This window comes from Topomyia yanbarensis, chromosome 3 (genome assembly GCF_030247195.1).
Source record: "Topomyia yanbarensis strain Yona2022 chromosome 3, ASM3024719v1, whole genome shotgun sequence".
Taxonomy (NCBI): Eukaryota; Metazoa; Arthropoda; class Insecta; order Diptera; family Culicidae; genus Topomyia; species Topomyia yanbarensis.
In genome coordinates, this window is record NC_080672.1 from 393,073,870 (window position 1) to 393,100,274 (window position 26,405).

The 26,405-nt window shown below is 42.8% G+C and overlaps 2 protein-coding genes and 1 long non-coding RNA gene across 10 annotated transcripts in view; all 3 read left to right on the forward strand.

The window, feature by feature from the left end:
• Positions 1-10,551, forward strand: part of LOC131686899 (uncharacterized) — a 130,383-nt gene extending 119,832 nt beyond the window's left edge. For all 8 annotated transcript variants that reach the window (XM_058970911.1, XM_058970904.1, XM_058970906.1 and 5 more), the window contains exons 4-6: positions 8,077-8,897; positions 8,953-9,225; positions 9,290-10,551. In XM_058970911.1, coding sequence (XP_058826894.1) covers positions 8,077-8,897; positions 8,953-9,225; positions 9,290-9,668 — 1,473 coding nt within the window. In that variant the 3' untranslated portion in view covers positions 9,669-10,551. The remainder of the gene's footprint in view (positions 1-8,076; positions 8,898-8,952; positions 9,226-9,289) is intronic.
• A 6,544-nt stretch (positions 10,552-17,095) lies between these two features.
• Positions 17,096-22,971, forward strand: LOC131688312 (uncharacterized). Its single transcript, XM_058972514.1, has 4 exons — positions 17,096-17,840; positions 18,217-20,497; positions 20,845-22,368; positions 22,425-22,971. The coding sequence occupies exons 1-4, from the start codon at positions 17,096-17,098 to the stop codon at positions 22,969-22,971; spliced, it is 5,097 nt and encodes a 1,698-aa protein (XP_058828497.1).
• On the forward strand, positions 22,971-23,284 carry LOC131692898 (uncharacterized). Its single transcript, XR_009306097.1, has 3 exons — positions 22,971-23,064; positions 23,126-23,197; positions 23,254-23,284. It is a non-coding gene; the product is annotated as an uncharacterized LOC131692898 (long non-coding RNA).
• Positions 23,285-26,405: the final 3,121 nt, after the last annotated feature.

The following is a 26,405-nucleotide window of genomic DNA, read 5'->3' on the forward strand; positions in this document are numbered from 1 at the left end:
CCCAGGCCTTCCAACTTGCTAGCTAATTTTCGCACAGCGCGCTAACCAACATGGTCACTGCCTATCCTGTCACTCTACTTCCCAAAGCATATCAAAAATCTAACTACCTAACGTGGTGTTCATCCGAAAATGAGTGGCTCAACTTACGGTGCGTGCATATACAGTCATATATCATAGTCATATATACAGGCGTGTTTGCGTGTAATACAGCGATTTCATCGCTGACCTAGGATTTTCACGGGGTGGAAAAAATAAAACCGCCGAACAAAAAAAAAACTGATAATCGGGGTTCGAACCCGGGCTTTTTGAGCTTGTCACGAAAACGCTGTCACTTAGCTTACTGAACCGGCATTTGCGGGTTTAAACAAAATTGATCATGCGCATGTCAAAAAAAAAATTGAAATGAGTACTCACACTACCATGGTTTTGCGTGGGTCGCTCGAAGATCCAGTCCGCTGGAGATGCTGATCCGGTTGCCACAAACGATTTGCCCGATCGTTTGCTGGCAGAGTCTGACCTGATGGAGGTCATTGCGTTACACGTTTCCCACGTGGGTTGTTCGATAGTCGGTGCCCAGCAACTAGACGTATGCTGACAACGACGCTGCTCCCTAGCTAGCGCGAATTTGACGGTCGTCGCTCTTCCTCCGGATGGTTCACCGGGAACTTTGTAGCTAGATGGCGGGGTCAGAAGCGGTTGATGACGGATGATTATCGGTGTGACGGGACCCTGCAGCTTCAAAAACACGCATTCAACGACAAGTTGGAATTAGAGAACGCACTGCACTGGCCACCATCTGCACCTTACCTTAATTCGGGAATACCGACTCTAAACTACTGCTTCGATATGCGGGCAGCCACTTAACTTGTACGATTTGGAACTAAAAACTGGCAAAACTGATACTGGCAAAACTGATAAAGAGAATCTCACGATTTTTATCTTTCAACTATAAAACCACACCGAGGCGCGAGAAAAAACAAAACCACTCCTGCCTCTTCCACGATCCAGAACAAAGTGAAAAATCAGATCTTTGGACTCCTCAGTTTAAAGCATGAGTCATATCTTCGTGACCGGAACTACGCAATCGTTCACGAAATTACGCAAGTTTGTCCGAAGCCTTTTTGTATACGGCTTCAATTTCTTTTGACTATCCCCAGACCTCGATCTTCTACCACCAAACCCTGGGTCCTGCCGAATGGCTTTTAAAACCCAGAGACAAACAGTTTCCCCTCCACTATAGTTAATTCTGTGGTTAAAGGTCGCAGAAAGGGTTATCTCAAAAGCGGGGCGTCGCGACCACCCGCCAAAAGTAACTCGGCTTCAACCACGACTGGATCCGGTGGGTGCTCAACCACTCATCTGACAGTTCATTCGAAGCAACTCCAACCAACCACTCACTCATTCACATTTCGGGAGAAATTACAGAAGCTTTTACCCATGCTGAGCGGACCAGTTATTCGAGGGGCCGCTCGATATTATTTACATTCATATCGTAGTACTACAATATGACAGAGAGTTAGTTATTGTTGGGTAATGTTTGCGTGACATAATTTATGAATGTTTCACAATATCACTTTTAAACTCATTGTTTACGGTCCATTTTACATTGTCGACAACACTCCCGACAGCCGGCTGTCCGGAGTTTAAGTTGTTTTCGATGAAACAATCTCGATAAACGATTACCCAGAGTTTAAACGCCTAGAACATTTACGTATCCTACAGTCAATAAACTATTCAAACATCTTATGCACGAAAGTATATTCTCAGTCGCATCGCTTGCTTGAAGCGAATCCCGACTAACAACCCACCCACTACCCAATCCGTGGTACTTATAGGAGTGTCACTGAGTCGGAACCTTCCGTTAAGTAAGTAGCACATCAACACTACCTTTCTTATCCCAAGTTACGGTAATGATGGTCGTGGCCCGCAATAGTGGCTCTCAGGCGAAATTATTCCCAAACAATGCTCCTCAAGTAGTCTGACTGGAAATGAGAGTCATCAGTCTGCAATCTACGAAGTATACCGTGCTTACGCAACGCAACGCATAAGGTAGGCCAAACTTGACTGGTTTAATAGAAACTGGACAGAGTGTATGTCAATAGCACGATTCGTATGTGTACATGCACGAGGTATTTCACGTGGATTGGTCATGTCATTTTGGAGGCTTTTTCTTCCTGCACATTGAGTCATAGTTGTTCGAAATGTGGGACCTGACCGTTATTTGTATTCTACGATTTGCAAAGAAACATACTACCACTGTGTCAGCGATTCACTGAATAATCCCAATGATTTAATTGGAATAATTTGCAATATTATTATCAAGTATGACCGCTGGTGTCAAATAGGAATAAATTTATATTTTCGAAGAAAATAAATTAATAATCGCTCTGAAGATTCAAAGGTTGAACATATTTATTGAAACGTTTAGAAAGTAGACTCAATCGATATATTTAATATCCTTCAAACTACCAAGCCCTCTTCGATACACCAAAATCGACGTTCAACTGGCCATAACTTTTTTCTGTTTAATCGATTTTGATGCAGTTTTTTGCCAAAGAACCGGAAATTATTCCAATTTTCGAAAATGCGTTTAAAATCGTATTCGGAGCTACGACCCCGGAGTAAATCCAGATTGCAGTGGGGTACCAACTTTTGGTCATTTTCAGTTTTTCATAAATATTTTCAAAACAACGCTAGAATTCAACATTTTTCGACAAGAATTTGTCAGAAATGACCTTCTTACATAATAATTGCACTTCATATATTAGTAATACGAATTGGCCAGTTCCTGGGACCGGTTCCCAAAAGTGGCCATTCATGAGCTTACATTGCATATGCTTTATTATAACAGAAACACTAATTTATTTCAACAAATCTTATCAGATCGTCTACTTAGTATAGCAAGCAATTAATTCAATAAAGGTTTAATATAGATTTGCCACTTTCTGACCAGTTCCGGGAATTCCGGAACACGGTTCCCAGGAAGAAATTTATTTTTTATGATAATTGTGGAATGCGGCACATCAAAAAACATCAACTCGATGATCTATGAAGAATGCAATCACATTCGAAGGCATCCGGACACATGTAGACACTTGATGACCAGTTCCGGTAATTCCGGAACATGGTTCCCAGGTCAAATTTTATTTTTATGATAATCATGGCATGCGGCACATCAAAAAACATCAACTCGATGATCTGTGAAGAATGCAATCATATACGAAGGCATCCGTACACTTGTGGACCATTGATGACCAGTTTCGGAAATACCGGAACATGGTTCCTAGGACAAATATTATTTTAATGATAATCGTGGCATGCAGCACATCAAAAAACATAAACTCGATGAACTATGAAGAATGTAATCATAAACGAAGGTATCCGGACACATGTAGACACTTGATGACCAGTTCCGGTAATTCCGGAACATGGTTCCCAGGACAAATTTTATTTTTATGATAATCATAGCATGCGGCACATCAAAAATTATCAACTCGATGAGCTATGAAGAATGCAATCATATACGCAGGCATCCGTACACATGTGGACCATTAATGACCAGTTTCGGGAATTTCGGAACACGGTTCCCAGGACAAATTTTATTTTAATGATAGTCGTGGCATGCGGCACATCGAAAAACATCAACTCCATGATCTACGAAGAATGTAACCATATACGAAGGCATCCGGACACATACGGACACTTGATGGCCGGTTCTGGGATATCCGGAACACGGTTCCCAGGTTAAAATTTATTTTTATAATTGTGGCATGTGGCACATCAAAAAACATCAACTCGATGAACTGTAAAGAATGCAATCATATACGAAGGCATCCGTACACTTGTGGACCATTGATGACCAGTTACGGGAATTCCGGAACACGGTTCCCGGGTCAAATTTTATTTTTAGGATAATCATGGCATGCGGCACATCAAAAAACATCAACTCGATAATCTATGAAGAGTGCAATCATATACGAAGGCATCCGGATACATACGGACACTTGATGGAGAGTTTCGGGAACTCCGGAACACGGTTCCCAGGACGAATTTTATTTTTATGATAATCGTGGCATAAGGCACATAAAAAATATCAACTCTATGATCTATGAAGAATGCAATCATATACGAAGGTATCCGGACACATACGGACACTTGATGACCAGTTCCGGGAATTCCGGAACATGGTTCCCAGGTCAAATTTTATTTTTATAATAGTCATAGCATGCGGCACATCAAAGAACATCAACTCGATAAGCCATGAAGAATGCAATCATATACGAAGGCACGTACACATATGGGCCATTGATGACCAGTTCCGGGAATACGGATCCTAGGACAAATTTTATTTTTATGATAATCGTGGCATGCGGCACATAAAAAAACATCAACTCGATGATCTATGAAGAATGCAATCATGTATGAAGACATCCGTACACATGCGGACACATGATGCCCGGTTCCGAGAATTCCGGAATACAGTTCCGAGGACGAATTTCGTTTTTTATGATAATCATGGCATGGCACATCAAAAAACGTCAAGTCGAAGATCTATAAAGAATGCAATTATATGCGAAGGTATCCTGACACATACGGTTACTTGATGGCCTGTTCCGGGAATTCCGAAATACGGCACATCAAAAAACATCAACTCGATGATCTATGAAGAATACGAAGGCATCGATACAAGCGGACACTTGATGACCGGTTTCAGGAATTCCGGAACACGGTTCCCGGGTCGAATTTTGTTTTCCATGATGAGCATTATTATCATGCATTATGAAGGCATCCGAACACATGATTCTCAGTTCCGAGAATTCCGGAACACAGTTCACAGTACGAAATTTTTTATTCGATTTTTTTGTTTTTGAGTTGAGCTATGCGGTTCATCAAAAAACATCTACTCGATGATCTACGAAGAAAGCAGTCATCCAGACACATACGGACATTTGATGGCCGGTTCCGTGAATTCCGGAACACGCTTTATTTTCCTTTCGTTAAGGAACGATTGCTAATGGTCTGTGATACCGTAGTACACAAAACAAATACTCTGGAGCAGAAAAGCATTTGTTTTGTTGCTCATAAGCTGTGCGGATTATAGCAGACGCATGTGAGTGTGTCATCGCTCCAAATTTGGGCTCCTATCACAACATGTCCCGTATAAACTTAATGTCACTCCTGAATACCATGTCTACAAACATGTCTAGTATGAATAAGAAAATCGGAGACAAATAACTGTATTGTGGCGACTTGTGGTTACTTATACTGTGACATTTTACTTATGAGTTTCTCATTTGACTTCCCACAAATTTCAGCATTGATCATGATCGCTGAGAAATATTTTCCTAAAAAGGCAAATCAAATCGGCACTAAAAATGGGGTAAAGATGAGGTTGAGAAGCTGAACGATAATTTTTTTTAACCACACCAACGGGGAAAAATATCGTTCATCACGCATATGCAGTTTACTATTCCATTGCATGGTATTGGTGATGTTATAGTTATAGGAGTAGAGGGTAAAGCCGGCGCAAAAAAACAAAATGTCAATAATGTGGGTTGAGACAGGGGTGTGGTGGTAAAAAAAGACTATCCAATTCTATTTTATCTCTTTGTGGTTCGTTGATATTTGCACTCAATCACTGTGTGCGAATTACTGCATGTACATGAGGATGACTTTTGGACAAGAGAGCGTTAGCTCAAAATTAAAAAATGCGACCGCGCTATTTTGGGTAAAACTTAAAAAAATAAGTTACGTAACGGAGTGTAGTATCAAGGCTTTGCTTTAAATACATTACAGATCTTACAGAAAAATATATCGGCCAAAGAACCGTATTCTGGAATCCACGGAACCACAACATCAATAGACCGCATGTGTCCGGATGTCTTCATATATGACTGCTTTCCTCGTAAATCATCGAATTGATTTGTTTGGTTATGTTACTCTCCATCAAGTGTCCGTATGTATCCGGTTGCCTTCGTATATGATTGCATTCTTCATAGATCAGCGAGTTGATGTTTTTGATATGCCGCATGCCACGATTATCATAAAAATAAAATTCATCCTGGGAACCGTGTTCCGGAATTCCCGGAACTCTCCATCAAGTGTCCATATGTGTCCGGTTGCCTTCAATATGATTGCATTTTTCATAGATCTTCGAGTTGATGTTTTTTATGTGCCTCATTCCATGATTATCATAAAAATAAAATTCGTCCTGGGAACCGTGTTCCGGAATACCAGAAACTCTCCATCAAGTGTCCGTATGTATCCGGATGCCTTCGTATATTATTGCATTCTTCATAGATCACCGAGTTGACGTTTTTTGATGTGCCGCATGCCATGATTATCATAAAAAAAATTTGACACGGGAACCGTGTTCCGGAATTCTCGGAACTGGTCATCAATGGTCCACAAGTGTACGGATGCCTGCGTATATGATTGCATTCTTCACAGATAATCGAGTTGATGTTTTTTGATGTGCCGCATGCTATGATTATCATAAAAATAAAATTTGACCTGGGAACCGGAATTACCGGAACTGGTCATCAAGTGTCTACATGTGTCCGGATACCTTCGTATATGATTGCATTCTTCATAGATCATCGAGTTGACGTTTTTTGATGTGCCGCATGCCATGATTATCATAAAAAAAATTTGACACGGGAACCGTGTGCCGGAATTCTCGGAACTGGTCATCAAGTGTCTACATGTGTCCGGATGGCTTCGAATGTGATTGCATTCTTCATAGATCATCGAGTTGATGTTTTTTGATGTGCCGCATTCCACAATTATCATAAAAAATAAATTTCTTCCTGGGAACCGTGTTCCGGAATTCCCGGAACTGGTCAGAAAGTGGCAAATCTATATTAAACCTTTATTGAATTAATTGCTTGCTATACTAAGTAGACGATCTGATAAGATTTGTTGAAATAAATTAGTGTTTCTGTTATAATAAAGCATATGCAATGTAAGCTCATGAAAAAGTGGCCTTTTGGGAACCGGTCCCAGGAACTGGCCAATTCGTATTACTAATATATGAAGTGCAATTATTATGCAAGAAGGTCATTTCTGACAAATTCTTGTCGAAAAATGTTGAACTCTAGCGTTGTTTTGAAAATATGTATGAAAAACTGAAAATGGCCAAAAGTTGGTACCCCACTGCAATCTGGATTTACTCCGGGGTCGTAGCTCCGAATACGATTTTCAACGCATTTTCGAAAATTGGAATAATTTCTGGTTCTTTTGCAAAAAACTGTATCAAAATCGATTAAACAGAAAAAAAGTTATGGCAAAAAGAACGTCGATTTTGGTGTATCGAAGAGGGCTTGGTAGTTTGAAGGATATAGGAAAAATAACTCTTCATTTAATGACCCAAACTCCCTTTAGCACTAAAATGTTGTACTAAGGTTTTGATTTGCTATTCTAAAGTTGTTCATAAAATGCCTGAGGAAATATTAAGAAGTGTACTGTAAAGTATGTCTTGCTAGTCCTTCTGGTTTCCATACATTAACGTTTATCGCCGCCGAGCTGAAACAGAAACCGTAATTTACATAAATGGAATATGTTTCTGTTGGAATGTTCGAAACGCTAAACTTTTATCATACAACTCCTGTCGGTACTAAACTATTCAGCATTCTTTCAACGCACACAACACAACATCCACAGTAGAGTGGCAAGGAATGTGGAACCACCTGCTCGTCAGACTTTTCTCGTCCTTGAAGGGAATAGTTTGCAGACAACCACGAAGCGGAAGTTGAAAAAAGGAAATCCGTTCCCATCTACTTAATAAATCGACTGCATGCATCAACGGTCGACCTCGTCGAAGTTCATGATTTGATTGGCGTGCTCTTGAGCAATGCACTTCCGGTTTATGATGGAAACGTGACGGAACTTTCAACAGTCATATTGTTGCATGTTACAAAGTGAAGCTTTGTTGTTGTTGAACAATTCGTTTTACTGCATTATTGGTACAATAAGACTTTTATCGAGAGGAAAATTGCTAATAATTGTTATCTGATTTTTGTGTAATAAGAATGATAATACTAATCATACAAAATCAACCCGCTTTCCTTTTTTCAGGACCCACAATGCGAGTTCATCACAATGGAAACCATTCAGACGTACAAGGGCCACAAACCGGACCGTACCGTGGTCTTCAAGGAGAAGTTCGATCTCAGTGGAAACGACATGAGCAAATCACTGTCCACAAGCAAACTAATGGGTTCGCCTCGGCTCTCGATCAGTCCCCTGCGGACGGTTCTCACTACTACGGCCGAGCTGGAGCAGAGCGGTAAGAGTGATCGAAACAATAACACCACCACGACCACTGCGGTGACGGGCCAACAAACCCTCATTAAAGAACTACAGACGCGTCACAAGTCATTGGATAGGGGTAACAGTACTAACAATAACACCAGCAACGGATACATTTCAACCACTCCGAAGGCAGCAAGATTCTCGAAAAGTCAATCGATCAGTAGCTTACGACACAAGTCACCATCCCTGTCAGCTTCGCAAAGCTCGTTGCGTCGATCGTTGTTCTCGGATTTTGAGTCAGAGTGTCTCAAAGCACACAACGAGTACCGAACGAAGCATGGCGTGCTACCTCTGAAACTGAACAAGCGACTGTGCCGGTATGCGGAGGAATGGGCCAAAGTCATAGCGGCGCGGGGTGTTTTGGTCCACCGAAGCAATTCCCAGTACGGGGAGAATATTTTCTGCTCGTGGAGTTCACCCAATGCTAATGTTGCCGTCCCCGGGAGGGAACCGGTGGAGAATTGGTACAGCGAAGAATCGACCCACGTGTATGGAAAGGAACCGGCCACTCTCAAGACTGGACACTTCACGCAGGTCGTCTGGAAGGACAGTCGGGAGCTGGGTGTTGGATTGGCGAGCAATAGGTATGGAAATGAAGATAATGTTGTGATTAATTTAAAGATTAAAATTTTCTTTCAGATCTGGTCAAGTTTTCGTCGTCGCCAATTACGATCCACCGGGAAACTACATTGGAAGCTTTGCCAAGAATGTTCCCCCGCCGGGAGGATTTGAAATACCAAAGATAATTATCGATAAGACAAGTGCTGGTGGTTCAAAGAGTGCTACTCCGAAGCTCGAGAAACACGTTCGGATAGTGGATGAAAACGATCCGGACCAGTTTGACGAGTTTTCCCAGGCGATGCTGCGACATCACAACGAGTATCGCCGTAAGCATGGTGCTCCTAACTTAGTGTGAGTATTGTGACAGAATTGGAAACGAGCCCGTAATAGAATATTTTAATTTTTTTTTTCGTAGTTTGCATAAGGAACTGGTCCGAGATGCACAGCAGTGGGCGGAGATTCTGGCCCGAGATGATCGATTTACCTATCGACAGAACTCCAGATACGGCGAGAATCTGTACTGTCTGTGGTCTTCCGATCGACATGCCAAACCAAATCCGAAGGATGTGTGTCACTCGTGGTACGAGGAAGTTAAACAGTATGGCTTTAACGTCGAACCGCGTGGTGTCATTAAGGGTGGACAATTCACCCAGATGGTCTGGAAGGGAACCAAAGAACTGGGCGTCGGAGTTGGACAAACTAGAAGCGGCAAGGTTATAGTTGTTTGTACCTATTACCCCCGGGGTAACGTGCTGGGACAGTTTATAACAAATGTTCAAAAGAAAGCTAATTAGGGTAAATTTTAATGTTTGATTTGAAAAAAAAAATAGCTGACTCCATGTAACCGTCAGGTCAAAAGCGAAGCCTTACACATATAAAATTGAAACGATCCTTCCTCCAAATGAACGATCCTCACTTATTATGATATTCATGTATTTAGATTTGATACTTAACATACCACAAACACACATCAAAAACCTAATACTTAATCCGCATTTTGGGTAGATAGCAATCAGCAAATGAGCAACCTAAGTAACCTGAGAAGAGATGCCTTCGTTGAATGTTTCTTCGTTGTCCTTGCATTCCTGTTACCTATAGCAACAGTTATCGATAAACACAGCACTTACCTACCTACATACAATCCAAACAAGCCTTGTTGAAGGAAGGCACCCTTAATGCTATCACTGATTACCTTTTTGCAAGAGCAGTGGAAAAAGTGCGGCCGAGAGTAGAAGAGAGCGAGAATGTGTATATTTTTCTACCGTCGAGCTTTTTATATTGTTCGCTGTAGCTTTTGGAAGCTTTGCCATAAAATAGCACATGTTGGGTTACGCCATGTTGAAGGGTGCAATGTTGTATACAATTATTCCGCCCGAACTTTTGGAACCTCTTGGCACATACTTAGGGTTTCTTTTTCCATTTATATATATTTTTTACAATTCGTCAAACTTATGAAAAACGAACAATTTGACAGTATTAATTAGCACAAATCTGGAGACAAAGAATCACACATATAACCAAAATGTTCCAACATTTGAAAATCGACTATGTATTAACGGTTTTAAAGAAATATGTAGTTAAGTATTCATTGCCATAATATTTGTGTCATTAAATTTCAAAAAACTGTAACTTTATGAAAGTTTCAGATTAAAGGCGTTCGTTCACGATTCAAATCTATTCAGTTGTTTTGCTCGAGGTAGTAGTTAATGTCACATTCTTTAGGTAGTTTTAATCACATGAAATGTTTGACACTGCTCTCGATTCTGGACTAAAGCAGCTATAAGCAGCACTGCAGAGAGCGTCTTGGGATACGTACAGAGGAGTCGACGGAACGATTGGTTCGAAGGCGAGTGCCAAGAGATATTGGACGAGAAGAATGCAGCACGCGCAGCGATGTTGCTTCAAGCCACTCGTCAGAACGTGGAGTCATATCGACGGAAGCGAAAACAGCAGACTCGTCTTTTTCAGGACAAAAAGCGCCGCCTGAAAGAGTCTAAGAGGAAGGAGATGGAGCTTCTGTATCGCTCTCAGGAAATGTGGTCGTTCTTCAAGAAGCTGAATGACTCTCGCAACGGTTTTGTGCCGCGGGCCGAAATGTGTAGAGACAAGGAAGGTGGCATCTTGACGGACGAACGTGAGGTGGTCGAAAGGTGCAGGTAGTACTACAATGAACATCAGAATGGTACGCAGGCGGACAATCGGGCGTTCGAGGAGGACGATTATGTCAGTGTCGCAGCCGACGGGGATGTACCGGCGCCTCTTATGAATGAGGTTAACGAGGCTATTCAACAGCTCAAGAACAACAAGGCAGCTGGTAAGGATGGTCTAGGAGCGGCACTCTTCAAGGTGGGTCCGGCGAAACTGACGGAATGCATGCACCGAATAATCGAAAGAAACTGTGACAGAGAAAAGCTACCGGAGGAGTGGAAGGAAGGGGTCATCACCCCGATATACAAGAACGGCGACAAATTGGACTGTGAAAACTACAGAGCGATCACAGTGACAAATGCCGCGTACAAAGTGTTATCCTAGATTCTGTTCCGGCACCTATCACCGCTGGTAAATGGATTTGTCGGGAGTTATCAGGCCGGTTTCATCAACGGCAGATCAGCAAACGACCAAATCTTTACTATACGGCAAATCCTCCAAAAATGCCGTGAATACCAGGTCCCGACACATCACCTGTTCATTGAATTTATAGCCGAATATGACACGGTGGACCGTGTAGAGCTATGGAAAATGATGGACGAGAACGGCTTCCCTGGGAAGCTGACAAAACTGATCAAGGCTACGATGGATGGTGTAAGGTGTTGTGTCAAAATTTCGGGCGGCCTCTCGGGTCCGTTTGAATCACGCAGGGGACTAAGACAAGGCGCTGGATTGTCCTACCTGCTGTTCAATATAGCGTTGGAAGGTGTAATGCGAAGAGCAAGGTTCAACATGCGGGGCACGCTTTTCACTAGGTCCGGACAGTTCGTGTGCTTCGCTGACGACGTGGACATAATCGGTAGAAACAAGGAGACGGTAGCAGATCTGTATACTCGACTGAAGAGCGAAGCAGCACGAGTAGGACTGTAGATAAATGTGTCTAAGACGAAGTACATGCTGGCTGGCGGAACCGATCGCGATAGGGCTTGGGTATTACGATCGACGGTGACGAGTTCGAGGTGGTCGACGAGTTCATCTATCTAGTCTCATTGGTGACTGCGGACAATAACACCAGCCGGGAGATCAGAAGGCGTATTATCTGTGGAAGTCGTGCTTACTATGGGCTCCACAAAACTTTGAGGTCCAGCAAGCTTCACCACCGCACGAATGCGCCATGTACAACACACTGATTAGACCGGTGGTTCTCTACGGGCACGAAACGTGGACAATGCTCGAGGAGGCTCTGCAAGCACTCGAAGTCTTCGAAAGAAGGGTGCTACTAGTAGTATGATAAAATACCTAGAAGAAGGTTACTTTCCAGATAGATGGAAGATCCAAAAGCTGGGTCATCCAATGAAATGAACGGACGTGGAAATGATCTATCGAATAGGCAGTTCGGATTCCGAAAAGGAAGTTGATTAGTAATGCTAGAAGATCATCTAAACTTTAATAATCATGTCGACTGTGCCTGTGAGAAGGCGGTAAGATGACCAACGTGGTGGTTCGGATTATGCCGAGCACTGGTGGTCTAAGATGCAGTAAGAGGCGTTTTCTGGCCGGTGTAGTGTCTCCGATACTGAGATACGGTATTCCAGCCTGAAGCGTACAGATCCATATCATGCGAGGCAGTATGAGTCATCGCTAAGGAAATCCCTTTCGGCATTACCATGTTATCAACTGAAGGGAATGAGAGGTGTGAGGAGGATGGCAATAGCGGTCAAGTGACAACAGGATTGGGAGAGAAACGAAAGATGGACCCACCGCTTAATCCTGAATATGCCCTTGTGGGTGAACAGAAACCACCGTAGATAGACTTTCATCTGACGTAGTTCCTATGAGGTCATTGTTGTCCGGAGTATAAGTATTTGGAGGAAATGTCGAAGAAATGTTTTTGACAACCCCCAATCGAGTATGTACAAGGCGAGCGTAGAAAATGTCGAAGAAGAGATGTGCAAAGAAGAAAGGTCCTAGTACACCGTCAGGAGATACCAGTGGAGCTGCAAAGGAAATCAAGAAGAGATCAACGTAGTACTGACCGGAACTCCCAGTTCAAATATGCACCTCCTACCGGTCGTCCCGTGGTGTAGGCTATATGCATTGCCGCGGACTAGCTCGAGTAGTTCGCTTTGAGGCACCGTAAGCAGGTCAGCGAGGTGCCATTGCACCGGACGCAACGCTCCCCCGAACTCGTTGGACCTACTTCGGAACCCTACCGTGAAGTTTTGAGTGGGCTAGATCCACCGCGACTGACTATCCGAATTGATCACAACAAAGTTGTATAAGGCTCTCGCCTCGGAACCCGCGAATTCTCTGATGGGAACTTGCCTAAGCCCCGACTCCTGGTATGGAAGTCCTGCAGTGGGCGCTTAGGGTCTCTTTTGTTCCGAGTCCCGAGGGCGTTGTGGAAGTAGGGGAGCTTTCGGTTTTCCCAGGCTTGGGTGCGGTGGTGATGACGGAGTAGCAATAGGCGCAAGAGGGTGAATGTTTTGACATTTCTTTGAAAAATGAGTGAAGCCAACATAAGCTGGCTTTCTAGCTCGACTAGTTGCCAAAAATGACAGCGAACGCGCTTTAAGCAACGTTCACATCACTACGTTATGTGTTGTTGTTAACTCGACCTGAAACTTATCGAATACAAAAAAAACTTCATTTTGATGTGCTTAACTGGTACTGAGGTGATAAAAGCGTTCGGATTTTGTGGAGGAGCAGCGATGAAAGAGAAAGCGTGATTTCTCATATATTGTTATAATTTACTTGTTTTGAATCCAACTTTTAAACAGTGTTGTACAGTTCATGTGAACAGACCTTGAACATTTTAAGCGTAGCTAGCGCTACTGGCTCTTGGTGGCAGCTTCAGACAACAAACAGTTTTCACGGAGCTGAATAGGCGATAGCGACAGGCAGCGTGTAACGATGAGCATGTATAACACGTACTGGTGGCAGGTAGCACCGTTGATGTCCTTGGTGTTTGGCAGGCGAAAATGTCGGGATGTTCGAGGCAATCATATCCTAAAGAGTGTCCCACATCAAAGTGCGTTCGCGGGGGGGGGGGGCGGGTTGTGTTTATGTCCTTGGGTACGAAAGTGACCCCGTTGGCTTCGTATCACTCCATGACAACAGAGGAAGCAGACGCTTCTGTAGACACTCCTTAAGGTAGATCTCCCCATTTACAGTTCCTGTAGTCGTGAATGGCGCACTTCGTTTGCCGCATGAGCAGTTCGCTTGCCAAATCATGTATTTATTCGCAAACTTTGAAAGTTTCTGCTACCTTACTTCCTCCGGAACATCAAACTTGCGCTGAGTGGTGAGGAACAGTAGCCCCGGAAGTCTGCCTTGACGTAAGCATCATTTTCCATGATGAAACAATGAGGTTTTGTCAGCATCTCTGTGCAGGTTCCGGGCCTGTGATTTTCTCTCCGTATTTAGTCGGTCGTCACGATTTGGAACCCTTCGCACTGAGAACTGACATACAAGTAAAGTTTTCAACTTGTGTAAGAAATAAAACTGTCGCTTTGAAATGACAACAGCGAGTAGCAACTTGCCACCGGTCGGCGCTTCGATCGGCCAGCAATCGCTATACGGGACTTGTGTGCAAACTAGGATACAATGGTGATTCACGCATGCGAACCTGCATACGATGGTGATTTTCAACGTATTTTAATTTAAATGTTTACACAGGTATTTCGGGAAAATTTGTTCTAACTTATATGTCTGTTCTCTGTGCCCTTCGCACTTTGTACGTATGTAGTCCGTCTCGGTCCTTGGCTCTCTGAACGAAATACTTGGACAGATTCAACTTTTTGGCCATAACCCTGATCAAACCATTGGGATTCCGCTTAAACGCTTTCACAACACGCTTGTGATCCTGATCAGGAATAGAGCATCCATTCTGACTGCATTTCTGCTTCCATTCGATGCTCAGAGTTTGGTAGTAACTAATCACACGACTCACCGTTGACTGAACAATTCGGAGTTGTTTTCCGATGTCCCGATGAGAGAGTTAAGGATTTTCCAGTTGCTAGCGCAAAATCAATTTTCTACGTTGCTTTTAGGGTGACGCCATTTTATCCAATTTTCGAAGAACTGACAGTGATAAAAATACAGTGTAAACAACACTCTAAGCTACTTCTACTCAAATTTTCAAAAGAAAATATCCAATGGGATATTCTCTACAGCGTTTTTTCCGTGGTGCAATTTGATGTGTTACGACGAGGTCCGTTACTGTTTATTTGAGAAACACGGCGACCCAATTTGGAAGTGGACGCAACGGTTACTTTTCAATAGCTGTTATTTCGTCTAAACTTTTCCTGCAAGGTTAAGTGGTAATGGCACCTCGAAAACGTCTTGCACTCTCTATCGTCTAAATCCAATTATCCCCTAGCCTTCTCTCTTCGTATCCTCCTAGACTCAACCCCAGCTCAAACTCCCGCTCACTATCTCTCTCATTCTCCCTATTTCCATTTCGTTTTTCGTGCCTATCCGCTGCCTATTCCACCCAAACCTTGCGATCTGATCCACATCTCTTCTTTATCGACAGCCCACGGAAGTTTATCGGGACTATTCGACTAGAGTTCGGCGCTAACTAGTTCAAGTATATAGAGGATATAAATAGTTTAAAGTATGCAAAGAATTATGGAGTACAAGAAGAAAACCGGGAGCTATGAAGTGGCAGCACTGTTGAATCACCCGGACGTGTTGTCGTTAACGTCCAATATTTTTCAAAGTTTTTCAGTGATATATATTATATTCAACAGGAAAATGAAGTCAATCGTTTAGTTGGTAGTTTTTCCTGTTGAGTTACGTATTAGTAGGTTGAAATGTCGCGAGAAAAGTGTGATTTTGCATAGAAATTTATCGTCACAACTTTGCCGGTGAAGTATGTGAAGCAAACCGCGAAAAAATACGCTCGTTAATTCCACTTAGCGACTACAGCACCGCCTGGACGTGAGTAGCCGATGCAACAATTGCACGGATGGAGGAGAATTCTTCACAGAAATCTCATGAATTTATTTATTCAGAGCTGGTGAGATCATTTCATGTCATTTTCTATGCTTGTCTGCCTTTATAAATATTTTCCTTTTTGTAAATACGTGCCAGAATCAAAAATATTTTTCATTCTGGATGTGCGAATATATTGCAAATATCCAATTGATACGTGGATGTATTCGCACTTATTGTATATGAAGGCGGCCTCAGAATGTACGTGTAGGAACAGGCATTCTTGAAATGGGTCGTTGGATGTACAGTAGAGCTATCGCCTTTCATTTCCTGGGCTAAACATGTTTACATCTATCGATGAAAACAAATATAACATTACATAGATGCAGACAAGTTTCTTCCATAAATGTACTGCCGCACATTGGGAAACGGATTGTGTATACACACAAGAAGAAAACCGGTAGCTATGACCAGAGCCGGAGCGTGGCGCCCTTGGCGGAGTCTGTTTTGCGCCCCTTTTTCAGTTTGACCTTCAAACAAAAATTTGTGTACATGGAAATGGCACACCTACTCCCTACTTAATTCATGTTTGACCGGCTTTGATTTCATGTAAATTCCAGACACAAATCTTTTACTGTATATTTAGGAAATCAGTTGACGGCGACGGAGGGAGTATCTATTCAGAACACTGTTCATTAGGGTGCCAATGGCATGTATGGAAAACAGGTGTTGGATACTGGGCGCCCTGTCCGATCACTCATAAATGCACCACGAGGGTTTAGATTGTCAGGTGCTGTCTCGGTTGACGTCCTACAAGCGGAAGCGGACAACTGTCATCATTCTCGTTGGAAACCAGAACGGAGTGGAGTTAAAACGTGTAGTAATAGTTTATTAACGCATTTTTTCCATATAAACTAAATTTGTTTCTACTTATAGTTAAATTGATTACTACTAAACTACTAAAACTTTGCATGTTAAATTTCTTAAAGAATGTTCCGGACGGCGAATGATGTTTGCCGCACACTAACTCTTTCTAGCAATCACAAATTAACCTGGATTTTATTGCGATTGCTAGAAAGAGTTAGTGTGCGGCAAACATCATTTGCCGTCCGGAACATTCTTTAAGAAATTTAACATGCAAACCCAGGGCACGCCAGGCACACCAGCTGGAAGCGGTGAATGTAACTGTGTAGCGTGCAATGAGCCCGATTCGGCGGGAAACATGGTGCAATGTGACCATTGTAATAGTTGGTGGCATATGACGTGCGCCGGAGTAACCGACTCAGTCGCAGACCGACCGTGGACATGTCGCAGATGTTTGCCGGAAATCGTATCGATTCAATCGAACTCTACTGTCAGGAAGCTCCGTCTCGATCTTAAGCTCAAGCAGCTGGAGGAGCAGCGAGCCGTAGAACAAAAGTTTGTAGATGAAAAGTATAAGCTTCTGAATAGCCATCTGGAAGAACCCGACGAGTCTGCCAGTCAACGTGGAAAGGTTAGTCGAGTGGAGAAAGTCGAGCAAGTTAAGCAGTGGTTGAAATGCAGTGCAGATCAGACCGAAAGCGCGGATACAGCAGCTTCATCGATATTGCCGAGTGAACCACGAAAGCGAGAAGAGCGACTATGTGATCTGACCCGCACACAACACGTTGATGATCAAAACCAGGTGGCGAAACTCCGTTTACCTGAACAGCTGGAACTCTTGGCGGAACAACTGCGTCAACAGCAAACCTTCGCTGGAGAACGACGTCGGTCATTAGATATGCATCCCGAGCAGCATATGCAGCAGCCAGCACCCTCGTTGTGGAAAATTTCACCAGAGTTTAACAATAGTCGTTTGCAGATGAAAAAGCAAACTTCTATGTCAGGTAACGATCAAGGTAATAGCAAAAAGCTTATCTCAGGTAAAACTTACCATCTCGGTCAGGAAAATGATCGCAAGTGTGATGGGACTGAGTTCATTAACCCCTTGTTTAAGCAATTTGGGCCCAGCTCAACTAGTGGTCAAAATGCAACACAAAATTTATTGCAATACACCCCAACGCCATCTCAAATCGCGGCTAGACAAGTTATGTCTCGTGACCTACCGTCCTTCTCTGGCAGCCCTACCGACTGGCCAGTATTTTTTTAGTAATTTTATGAATTCTACATTGGCGTGTGGCTATAGCCCAGCAGAAAACGTCGTGCGACTCCAAAGGTGTCTGAAGCCACCAGCGCTTGATGCAGTCCGCAGTCGACTCCTTCTCCCAGAATCAGTTCCACACGTAATCGAAACACTTCGTCTTTTATACGGTCGCCCCGAGCTGCTCATAAACGCACTGCTGGAAAAGGTTCGCGCTGTTCCTCCGCCGAAAGCAGAGAAACTAGAATCTCTCATCGACTTTGGAATGGCGGTTCAAAGCCTGTGTGATCACCTAGAAGCTGCTGATCAACGTGCTCATCTTTCGAACCCTTCTTTGCTCATTGAACTAGTGGACAAGTTACCAGCGCATGTGAAGATGGAGTGGGCGTCACACTTGCAACGATTTCCCGAAGTGGATTTGAAAATCTTTGGGGAATTTATGTCGGGTATTGTACGATCGGCCAGTCGAGTCACACTCTATAGTGGTGGGTTCAGTCCAGAGGAAAAATTCAAGGTAAAGAAGGGAGCAGTTCACTCGCATGCCGATGCCGATGTTTCACCCGGGGTTAGCGCAAATATTGACAAGCCTTGTCTGGTATGCAACCGCCTCAACCATCGCTTGAAGGATTGTGATGTATTTAAGTCGCGTAGGGTAGAAGAAAGATGGCGTTTCGTCCAGGATCGAGGCATTTGTCGCATCTGCCTGAATTCACATGGACGGAGATCATGTAGGAATTCAATTCGATGTGGAGTAGGTGGATGCCAGTTTCGTCACCATCCTCTGTTGCATTCATCTCGTCCACTCTGTGCACCTACAACTGTATCACCGGTACCCTCAGCTGAGAATCACACGCACTCAAATCCTTCGCAATCCCTCTTCTTTCGCATAGTACCCGTAACGCTGCAAGGGCAGGGTGAAGCAATCGAAACATTCGCCTTTCTGGACGATGGCTCTTCACTCACTCTAATCGAAGAGGGATTGGTTCAGCAACTAGGTATAGATGGTACGGCACAACCTCTTTGTTTAAAATGGACTGGAAATATGTCGAGAACAGAACATCAATCAAAATTGGTACAGGTGGCCATATCTCGCAACGGTCAGCCGAAAATGGTCCTACGAAATGCTAGAACGGTGAAGTCGCTTTCGCTGCCAAACCAAAGTTTAGACTTCAAGAGTTTGTCAGAAAAATACTTACATTTTCGAGGCCTCTCAGTTCCCAGCTACCAGAATGCAGTTCCCCGTATCTTGATAGGCCTGGACAATCTCCGTCTGACGGTTCCGTTGAAAACGAAAGAAGGGTTTATTGGCGAACCAGTCGCAGTAAAAACGAGGCTGGGATGGTGCATATATGGAGGGTCAGCTGTTGCTGGGATATCAAAGCATTCGTTGAACTTTCATACTTGCGAATGTTCGAATGATGAATCGTTGCACAACATGGTGAAGGATTACTTCTCATTTGAAGATGCAGGAACTAAACAAGAGTCTATGCTTGTACCGGCGGATGAACAAAGAGCCCTTGAAATCCTAGAACGCACTACAAAGAAAACCGGTGATAAATTCGAAACGGGATTGCTGTGGCGTTATGATTTTCTCGAGTTTCCCGACAGCTACAGAATGGCGGTCAAACGACTCGAATGTTTAGAGCGGCGCATGGAGCGGGATCCTACATTGCGAGAAAATCTTCGAGCTCAGATTTCGAACTACATAGAAAAGGGATATGCGCATCGCGCCACCGAAGAGGAATTGAAGAAAGCTGATCCTAGACGGGTTTGGTATTTACCTTTGGGGGTGGTGATAAACCCGAAGAAGCCGAACAAGGTGCGAATGATCTGGGATGCGTCTGCAAAAGTGAATGGAGTCTCGCTCAACACAATGCTTCTCAAGGGTCCTGATCAGTTAGCGTCATTACCCGCTGTGCTCTTCCGTTTTCGTCAATTTCCCGTGGCAGTCTCGGCCGATATCAGAGAGATGTTTCACCAAATCTCTATACGTAAGGAGGACCGTCATGCGCAGAGGTTTCTATGGCGAAGCGACCCGTCGCACAAACCGGAGGTGCTTTTCATGGATGTTGCGACATTCGGCTCGGCTTGCTCGCCAGCATCAGCGCAGTATATAAAAAATAAGAATGCGATGGAGTTCGCCAGCAAATACCCGAGGGCCGTAGAAGGGATCACTAAAAACCACTACGTGGACGATTTTCTCGACAGTTTCGAGAGCGAGGAGGAGGCAAAGGAGGTGTCTTGCCAAGTCAGAATGATCCACGCCATAGGAGGGTTTGACATTCGCAATTGGCAGTCAAACAGGGAAGCGGTTTTGAATATACTAGGGTCAGAAACTTCGCAGGAGAACAAGAACCTGAATCTGGAAAACGCGGAAGGATTGGAACGGGTTTTGGGACTTCTATGGGTTCCAAGGTATGATATGCTCCGATTTCGACTGTCTTGAAAGACGAGTTACAGGTGATGATATTGCGCTGTGCTCGCCCAACGAAAAGGCAAGTACTTAAGTGCTTGATGAGTTTTTTTGATCCCCTTGGTTTGCTGGCTATGTTTACTGTGCACGGCAAAATTCTACTGCAGAATATTTGGAGATCAGGAATTAGCTGGGATGATCAAGTAAACGATCAAACTAACGATCGTTGGCTAAATTGGATCAGCCAAATCAAAAACATACATAATTTCGAAATTCCTCGCTGTTATTTCCGAGATGCTTCCATTAATCGATATCAGCACACCGAACTGCATATCTTTGTAGATGCCAGCGAAGAGGCATATGCTGCTGTGGCCTATCTCCGGACGATTAACACCGAAGGTGAACCAGAGTGTACGCTGGTTTCGGCGAAAACAAAGGTCGCACCACTAAAACCGATGTCGATCCCGCGCCTAGAGCTGCAGGCGGCCGTCCTTGGAGTGCGCTTGAAGCGTTGTATTATTGAAGGACATACTATTCCCATTTCGAGATGCGTTTTTTGGTCCGATTCCAGCACAGTTCTTGCTTGGATCCGAGCAGATCATCGTCGTTACAAGCAATTTGTTGCCTTCCGTATCGGCGAAATCCTTGATTCTACAGAAGTGAACGAATGGCGGTGGGTACCATCCAAGCTCAACCCGGCGGATGCTGCGACGAAGTGGGGAAAGGGACCGCAATTTGACATGAAAGGCTCGTGGTTTCAAGGACCAGATTTCCTTAAAGAGGATGAAGAAAGGTGGCCAAAGTGCCATATACTTGCACCGACTACGGAGAAAGAAATGCGGTCCCTTCATCTGCATCATGGAATAGCACTACCCATTAAGGTGATTGATGTCGGAAGATTTTCGAAATGGAATCGCATTCTACGTACAATGAGCTACGTTTACCGCTATCTTGGGAATTTGCATCTAAAAGTAAAAGGCCAGGCTCCGATTTCTGGGCATCTTACTCAAGACGAAATGAGAAAGGCTGAGATCTCGTTAATTAGAATGGTACAGTGGGAGACCTTTCCCGACGAACTGGTCACACTCACCCAAAATTCGAAGGTTCCGTTGGAAGAGCGAAAGCCGATCGAAAAAAGCAGTGCCATCTACCAGGAATCACCAATGATAGACGAATTCGGAATTCTTCGCATCGATGGTCGAATAAAGTCAGCCGAAAGTGCACCATATTCTGCTAAATTTCCCATCATTCTCCCCAAACAACATGAATTAACAAAATTAATCATCAACCATTATCATCATATCTATCGACACGCCAATTCAGAAACCGTATTTAATGAATTGCGACAACGATACTATGTACCCCAACTACGGGCCGCAGTGAAGAGGGTAGCTAGAGATTGTCAATGGTGCAAAATATCAAAGACTCGTCCAAAGGTTCCGATGATGGCTCCTCTCCCGGGTGCACGACTGGCGTCATTTGTCCGTCCGTTCAGTTACGTGGGCCTTGATCTTTTTGGCCCCCTGCTCGTGAAGGTGGGAAGAAGTCAGGCTAAGAGATGGGTGGCATTGTTTACATGTTTGACCATAAGAGCAGTCCACGTCGAACTAGTTCATAGTCTAACTACAGAAGCCTGTGTGATGAGTGTCCGTCGCTTCGTCAGCCGGAGGGGTGCACCCATAGAGATTCACTCCGACAACGGCACTAACTTTCAAGGAGCAAGCCGCTTGCTGCAGGATCAGATTAGCAAACTCAATGAAGAGTTAGCAGCCACGTTTACAAATTTAGCGACGAGATGGATGTTTATACCACCAGGTGCACCTCACATGGGTGGGCCCTGGGAGCGGATGGTACGATCGGTAAAAACAGCGATGTTAGCGGCTAATTCGGTCCGAACCTTGGATGACGAAGCTCTGTTAACGTTGGTAGTCGAATTGTCAACTCGAGACCGCTAACGTACCTCCCGTTGGACTCCGAAGAACAGGAAGCTCTCACTCCTAATCACTTCCTTCTTGGAAGTTCCAGCGGAGCAAAGCAACCAGTAGTGGAACCTATAAACACAACAGCAGCACTCCGAAGTTCCTGGAATCAAATTCAACAACAAGTGGATACTTTCTGGCATCGATGGGTGCGCGAGTATCTGCCAACACTCACACGACGTACTAAGTGGTTCGGCGATGTGAAACCGATCGCAGTGGGGGACTTGGTGTTCGTGGTGGATGATGTTAGAAGGAACGGTTGGATCCGGGGACGTGTGCAACATGCAGTGACGGGGCAAGATGGTCGAGTGAGACAGGCTGTGGTACAAACTAGTAAAGGTCTTATGCGTCGTCCAGTATCGAAGCTGGCACTGTTGGAGGTGTCTCAAACCAGTAAAACTGAACCCGGAACTGCCGGTACCCAGTGTTACGAGGGGGAGGATGTTGGATACTGGGCGCCCTGTCCGATCACTCATAAATGCACCACGAGGGTTTAGATTGTCAGGTGCTGTCTCGGTTGACGTCCTACAAGCGGAAGCGGACAACTGTCATCATTCTCGTTGGAAACCAGAACGGAGTGGAGTTAAAACGTGTAGTAATAGTTTATTAACGCATTTTTTCCATATAAACTAAATTTGTTTCTACTTATAGTTAAATTGATTACTACTAAACTACTAAAACTAAATTGATTATAACCTAAAACTTACTTGCTACACTAAATTTGTAAGTACATATTGTTGAAGATTAAAACTTATTGAACTAATTAAAATATATTATAGCTTAAAGCTATTCGCACAAATTAACCTGGATTTTATTGCGATTGCTAGAAAGAGTTAGTGTTCGGCAAACATCATTCGCCGTCCGGAACAACAGGTGATAATCAAATTTAATAATCGGATGCACCTTGAAAAAAGTCTCTGCAAAAGTTTAGTTCAAACTGACACTATTAACCCTTTCATGCCCATCTTTTTTCTAGTGCATGTAGGGTTTCAAAACTATTTTTCTTTGAAAACGGCGGGATCAAGAAACACGAAAAGTCTTTTTTCATATAGATAGGTGATTCCCTTGCAGTGCTAGAAGCTGCTCAATTTTTACTTTCTAATGCTCAATACAATTCACCTAGAATATTCACAATAGTCTAACTGAGTGGAAAACGTAGCCAAAGACAGTCTAAATTGATAAGTTTTAACAGTTTTCAATAATATTGTGTCATAGCGAGGACACATGAAAAATAATTTTTAGTCGTCAACGTGAACTGTCCCTGGCATCACTGCTCCATTGGAATCCAATTAGACAAATTACTATAACTTCGGTTATAAAGCTGATCCTTGTAACTTTTAATACTCAAATGAAAGGCAATAGTCACATTAAATAGTCTAACTTGTTTTTGTGAGCAAATCTTGCCTCAATCAAAAGTTATAGCTATTTAAAAACGTTGTTGTCCACAAACAACATGGGCATGAATGGGTTAAGAGGTTACGCAAAACGACCAAAATGCAAAAGTTTCCACCCATGAAAAAACACAAAATGTCCCTTAGAATGTAATGAAACGTCGAGATCTTCTGCCACCCTGATTTTTTTTCAAAGATAGTCTTTATGGAACTTGGAAAATTCTGGATTTGAGTTGATACTGGGGTTTGAAAAGGCTGCTTTTAATTTATTTTCTATGCCAAATGTCTTAGAAATGCATGAAACAAACCTTGCATCTTTTCGTAAAAAATTGTTCCCGGCTATTTTTAATTTTTAAACAGATATTTTCAAATAAAAATCAAAAAAAAAATTTTTTTTCGAATAGACGGGTTTACTTACAACATTACACCAGATCTTGACATTATTTTTCGATTACGCTCATATGTTGCATTGGGATGTTTTTTTGGGGAAACCAAAACTTTTGAGGTGATCTGGTTCGAAATTTCAGCAAGATAAAATATTGGCTCTAGCGTATATCAAGAATACTGAGAAGACAATTTTAGGAACTGATTGGTGGATTGTTGATTATGATTTGAATTTTCGTTATATTCCAGACTGCACCACTCATCTTTTTGCACAAGCAAATGAAACAAAGATGCTTTTATGATCTATTGCTGATTAAGTTTTTCACATATTGCGGAACTCCTCCCGGCATCGAGTAAGCTTCAAATTTCATGATGCGGCATGGGGTTATTTTCTCGATGATAATTGATCTAGCTTACTCCACGATCTTACCGGTGGCCTGCTTTACTGCCCATAACCACATTTCCGTTCCCCTTGTTCCTATGAAACTGAAAAAACGAGCGGAGTTGTTTATTCTGCTCTACTAAAGGCGACAGAAGACTACGCTACGGTCCTGTGACCGTAGCGTAGTCTTCTGTCGCCTTTGGTGGAGTCTCAGTTATGCGTCTTTTTACTGTTTGCTTTGGCTTTTATCAGTTCGACATTCAAACAGTAATTTTATGTGTACCTGGTAATAATACTCCTATCCTGACTTATTTTATGACTTAACCTCACTTATTTTATAAAGCAGATCAAGATTTTAGCGCCCTTGGCGGGGGCCAACCTGGCCAACCGCACGCTACGGCTCTGACTAATACTTAAAGGACAAGTTAAGTATAAAGGTATTACCTGTAGATCTCGAAAGATTCCTGTTTCCGTTTTTCCACCGGATTCGTTTGTCAACAAAATTTAAAATGACGTGCCCCACGGTTGAAGTGATATCACCATGCAAATAGAAAGCAACACTGTTTTATAGTCATAAGAATTCGTTTTATTTTTTGACTCCATTGTTTTGGAAACTTTTAAAAAAATTAGTTGACTTAAAGTTCTTCTTTCATCTATTGAGATTGATTTATAAATGTTTATTCTCTGATAATACTCTACAATTTTCACTTGATTTAGTTATTCAGTTTGCCTCCTAACATTCGTGACGCACGCTAGAAAAATTAGAACCTTCTGCTGCGTCTGTTTAGGACTAGCCAGACAAAAAAACGGTATTTGGATAAGTGTTCGTGTGTATTTGTGGATTGTACGAAAGTAGTTGTTTGGTGTGACGGGTGATTATAACTTGTCTAAATATTCGAATCGATTAACTTTCTGGTGAGCGCTATGAGTGTGTGTGTGATGTATTTGATTTGTTACAAAAAGTTTAACTATATTTCACTTTATTTTACAAAAAGTCGGTCGTGAAATGGTTCCTTCCTTACTATCGCTGCGTCAATCATTGATTCGTGACACAAAGCAAATGGTTGATCAATTCTTGTATCTTATTTTGTTTCTTGTTTGTTTTTTTGTCATTTCTAAGGCCTTTTATAGTTTCTTTGTTTCCTTCAAGTTTACGTGATTTATTAAACTTTTTAACTTACTACTTACTAAACACACTACTATAGAATACTATTTAGTTGGAAAACTACTTGCGCTAGGTCAAGCGTTTGTGTTTGTTCTATTCCATAAAGTAGCTTAACTATTTGTCGTCTGTAGTGCTTCTGTACCGACAGTGTGTGATAAATGCACCCATCAGTCCGGGGATGTTTCGGACTGAATCGTCCCTTTTTTCATTCTTTTCACAATTTAGTTGTTTAATTTCATAGTAAAGCGTTCACAGTATACCAAAGCGTTTGTTTTGTTTTTCACTTCAAGTTGAAAACGACTGACATGAAAATAATTCAACAAAAGAGGCATATTAATTTTTTTCACTAAATTTTCTTTTAACAAAATTTCGATTCATTTCGTTCTAACAGTTGGTTTTTCTTAATGTGAAACTGTACAATATTTACAAACTTTCGTTGAGGTTTATAACAACTTTTTAGACTCTTTTCCGTGAGGTTCATTGAAAAGGGGGGGGGGGGGGCAAAGGGAAGAGTTTGGGTTTTCTATTTTCTGATAGATAGATCAAGGTTGAAGATAAAACTTCTATCAAATAATTTAGTAAATATTCAACAAACAACGATTTCGGGAC

Coding starts and splice junctions, on each gene's coding strand:
- LOC131688312 (XM_058972514.1), top strand. CDS start 17,096: ATGCAAACCCAGGGCACGCCAGGCACACCAGCTGGAAGCGGTGAATGT. Junction 17,841..18,216: donor TATGTCAGGTAACGATCAAG/GTAATAGCAAAA, acceptor TCCCAGAATCAG/TTCCACACGTAATCGAAACA. Junction 22,369..22,424: donor CGATCGGTAAAAACAGCGAT/GTTAGCGGCTAA, acceptor TAACGTTGGTAG/TCGAATTGTCAACTCGAGAC.